General features: G+C 33.3%; 1 protein-coding gene across 1 annotated transcript; it reads left to right on the top strand.

Annotated features, from left to right (window-relative positions):
• The first annotated feature begins 242 nt into the window (after positions 1–242).
• LOC137925630 (cyclin-L1) lies at positions 243–1,770 on the top strand. Its single transcript, XM_068769102.1, has one exon. The coding sequence runs from the start codon at positions 456–458 to the stop codon at positions 1,701–1,703; it is 1,248 nt and encodes a 415-aa protein (XP_068625203.1). The 5' UTR covers positions 243–455; the 3' UTR covers positions 1,704–1,770.
• Positions 1,771–3,388: the final 1,618 nt, after the last annotated feature.

A 3,388-nucleotide genomic window follows, 5' to 3' on the forward strand; every position in this document is an offset into this window, starting at 1 on the left:
ATTAAGGAAAATGTAAGTAAAAACCGAATGCGCTTATGTCAAAAACCATGTATGTATATATATATAGTTGTTGATTTGAGTGATTCTGTATTTAATAAATAAAAGAAAGTGTAATTGTTAATGTTATATACGGAATAATTGTTATAATCGACAATGGCACACGGTGAGTTATGGTTTCATTAGTTTATTACACTGGATAAAGCATTAAATGTAGTCAAACCGCCTTGACATCTGTTTAATTCCGAGGCGCCATCTTGGTTTAGTCGGCAGTCATTTTCGTTCGTTCCACGATTAGTTGATACGATTTTACTGCGTGTTTTTTTATAATGTGTAAAAATTATTAATAACTAATAATATGTAGTAAATAAAACTTCCATTTACTGTTTACGCTAGTTTAAATAGAACCATTTTTATTTACGAAAATTTTTACTGTGATTGTGTAAAGTGAAATCACCATGTCAACTACAACAGTGCAAAACCAAACGAAAAACGGCAATGGAGCTCCAGTTAAACCGCAAAAAAACTACGGGAAGATTGTTCTTACGCTCCATAACTGTCTTTTACCAGAAACAGCCTTTAAAGAGACTCCTTCTCAAATCGATGGACTCGATGTCGATATCGAAACGGACCTCAGGATTTTAGGTTGTGAAATGATACAAACAGCAGGCATTTTACTAAAATTACCTCAAGTAGCAATGGCTACCGGTCAGATGTACTTACAAAGGTTCTACTATTCTAAATCTTTCGTAAGATATCCAATGGAGACAACAGCTATGGGTAGCATTTATTTAGCATCAAAAGTAGAGGAGAAACCTTGTAGAATACGTGACGTTATTAACGTATTCCATCACATAAAGCAAGTGAGAGCTCAGAAAACTATATCACCTCTGATTGTAGATCAGAATTACATAGAGCTTAAAAACCAGGTGATTAAAGCTGAAAGGCGGATCCTGAAAGAACTTGGCTTTTGTGTCCATGTGAAACATCCACACAAACTCATTGTTGTATATCTTCAGTTATTGCAATATGAGAAAAACAGACAGTTAATGCAGATGGCCTGGAATTACATGAATGATGCACTCCGAACAGATGTTTTTATGCGATTCCCACCTGAAACAATTGCATGTGCTTGCATTTATTTAACGGCACGTAAAATTGGTTTACCTCTACCCAATAATCCTCATTGGTTCCTCCTATTCAAAGTAACAGAAGAGGATATAAGAGAAGTGTCTTCAAGAATTCTACAACTGTACAAAAGACCTAAAGTTAACCCAGAAGAATTAGAAAGCAAAGTTGATACTTTACGGAAGATCTACCAAGCGAACAAACATATGCAAGCACAAAAGGAGAGAGAGGCCAGGGCTGAAGAGAATAAAGCAGCGTCACCAGCAGCATCAACATCTAAAGACAGTAAACGGGATGTTAAGAAAGAGAAATCACCTAAAACTCCACCCTTGTCGAAATATCACAGCAGCGGTCATAAAAAAAGAGAGAGAAGATCACGATCTCCTTATGATCGTAAAAGAGACTATTCAAGTAAGAGACATAAGTCTAGGTCAAGGGAAAGGGAATTGGATCGGTCCCGTGAACGGAGGACGGATGACAAGAGAGGCAGAATTACTTCGAGGAAATATGATGACTATGAAAGGTCAAAGTCAAGTCGGGATGGTAGAGACAATAGGGATGATAAACGTAAACATTAATTGTATAAATTTGTAAGTGTAATATCATAAATATATAATTTAAGATCTTTTTCATATTTTATTTTAAACTAACTTAACTGTAAATATTAAATATAAACAATAATTGTGTAAAGGTATGATTGCCATGACACACATGAGATGTTTGAGAAAAGATGGCTTCATATTTCTTTACAAACCTTGGTTCACATGCTTCAGTAGGTGACAATCATGTGCACAAACTAAACAAATTTCATATAAAACAGCTATTGTTATAATAGCATTCTATAGATAACCTGTCAACTGCCTATGGATATATCTGTCTTTACTCTCCTGATGTGAATGGGTCAGATCGGCCTGAAATAACTACATTATATTGAATCACCTTAATAATACAATATACTACAGACCACAGGATCATACAGCAATAATATTTCATTTATCATTTAAAAAAATTAATTTCCCACACTGACAGGTATGCCATATTGCGGCAAACTAAATTGTGCTTGTTTAAAATAATATACTTTGTCTATCTACTTAGTACTATTGCCCAGACTGGTTTGAATTCTGTGCATCTAAATTATCTTCATTATAATTGCCAACACCTCTGTGAAGCATTGATATCATATTGTATCCCCCAAAGATGTCTTTGGACAAGGCCTATGCCTAGCTGAGGGTGTGGGCTGAAACAATGAGGACAATGAATCTTCTTCAGTATTGTCTAATCATCACGCCAGTTCAAAATGTTATTTGATCAAATTTATGATGACAGATTTTGTTTAATGTAGAGTTTTGGTAAGCAGTTGTCATTTCATCTTATAGACATTGTAAGTCATAGGTGTCTCCCGAAGATATTTAAGAAGGACTATACCTAAATCACTATGCTTGTTAGGTGGGTTGGTGATCGCAGTGTGTTATAATGGTATCCTGAGGATTTTACTGCCTGTCCCCTAGAAATTTGTTTGTGTGCAGTAAGTAGCAATCATGTATGCACAGAATGTGAATTATATAAGATTGTATTTAGGGAATTGAACCTGTGATCTATGGTTGCAAGTTGGTCCACCACCACTATGCTACCACTGCCCCCTGCATAAACATATGTACATGATACTTATCTGTTTAACAATGTTTGATTTACCACATCCACTTATTGATAGTATTTCAATATAAATAATAAAAATTTAAAGACAAGCTTAAAAATCTACATTTTGTTAAGCTTTTTCATTATCATCTTACTAGTCACAGGTTGACATACAAAATTTAATATGATACATATAGTTATGTAATAGACATTAGTAGAAACATGTTTTACTAAACTTGAATATATACTTTAACATTAGAAGTGTTTAATTCATAAAATATAACACAATGTACTTGATTGCAAGCATTTTCATATATTAGAAGGACTGGAAAGTAATGTCACTTTCTTAAGTTAAATTCACACGACTACATTTTTAACAAGTTTTTATTTCTAATCCACAATATATTCACCTTTGTTATTAACAATCTTTTGCCATCTAGTATATAAATTAATGCCAAAGCGGAAAATCTCAATCGGTTTTTTTGTTGTAATATGTTGACAGATTTTATCAATGGGGAAATTTTAATACTACATCCATAATATGAGTGTTATTAAATCAGGCATTTATTAGGAATATTTCTTATAAATAGTTTTTTTTTTATTCTGATTTCTATGCTCTAAATTTTAT

Source organism: Battus philenor, unplaced genomic scaffold (genome assembly GCF_028537555.1).
Source record: "Battus philenor isolate CCGP_79_NKW_IND1 unplaced genomic scaffold, ilBatPhil1.0.hap1 SCAF_27, whole genome shotgun sequence".
Lineage (NCBI taxonomy): Eukaryota > Metazoa > Arthropoda > Insecta > Lepidoptera > Papilionidae > Battus > Battus philenor.

What these genes read in the sequence shown, in the direction of transcription:
- LOC137925630 (XM_068769102.1), top strand. Translation starts at nt 456, where the DNA reads ATGTCAACTACAACAGTGCAAAACCAAACGAAAAACGGCAATGGAGCT.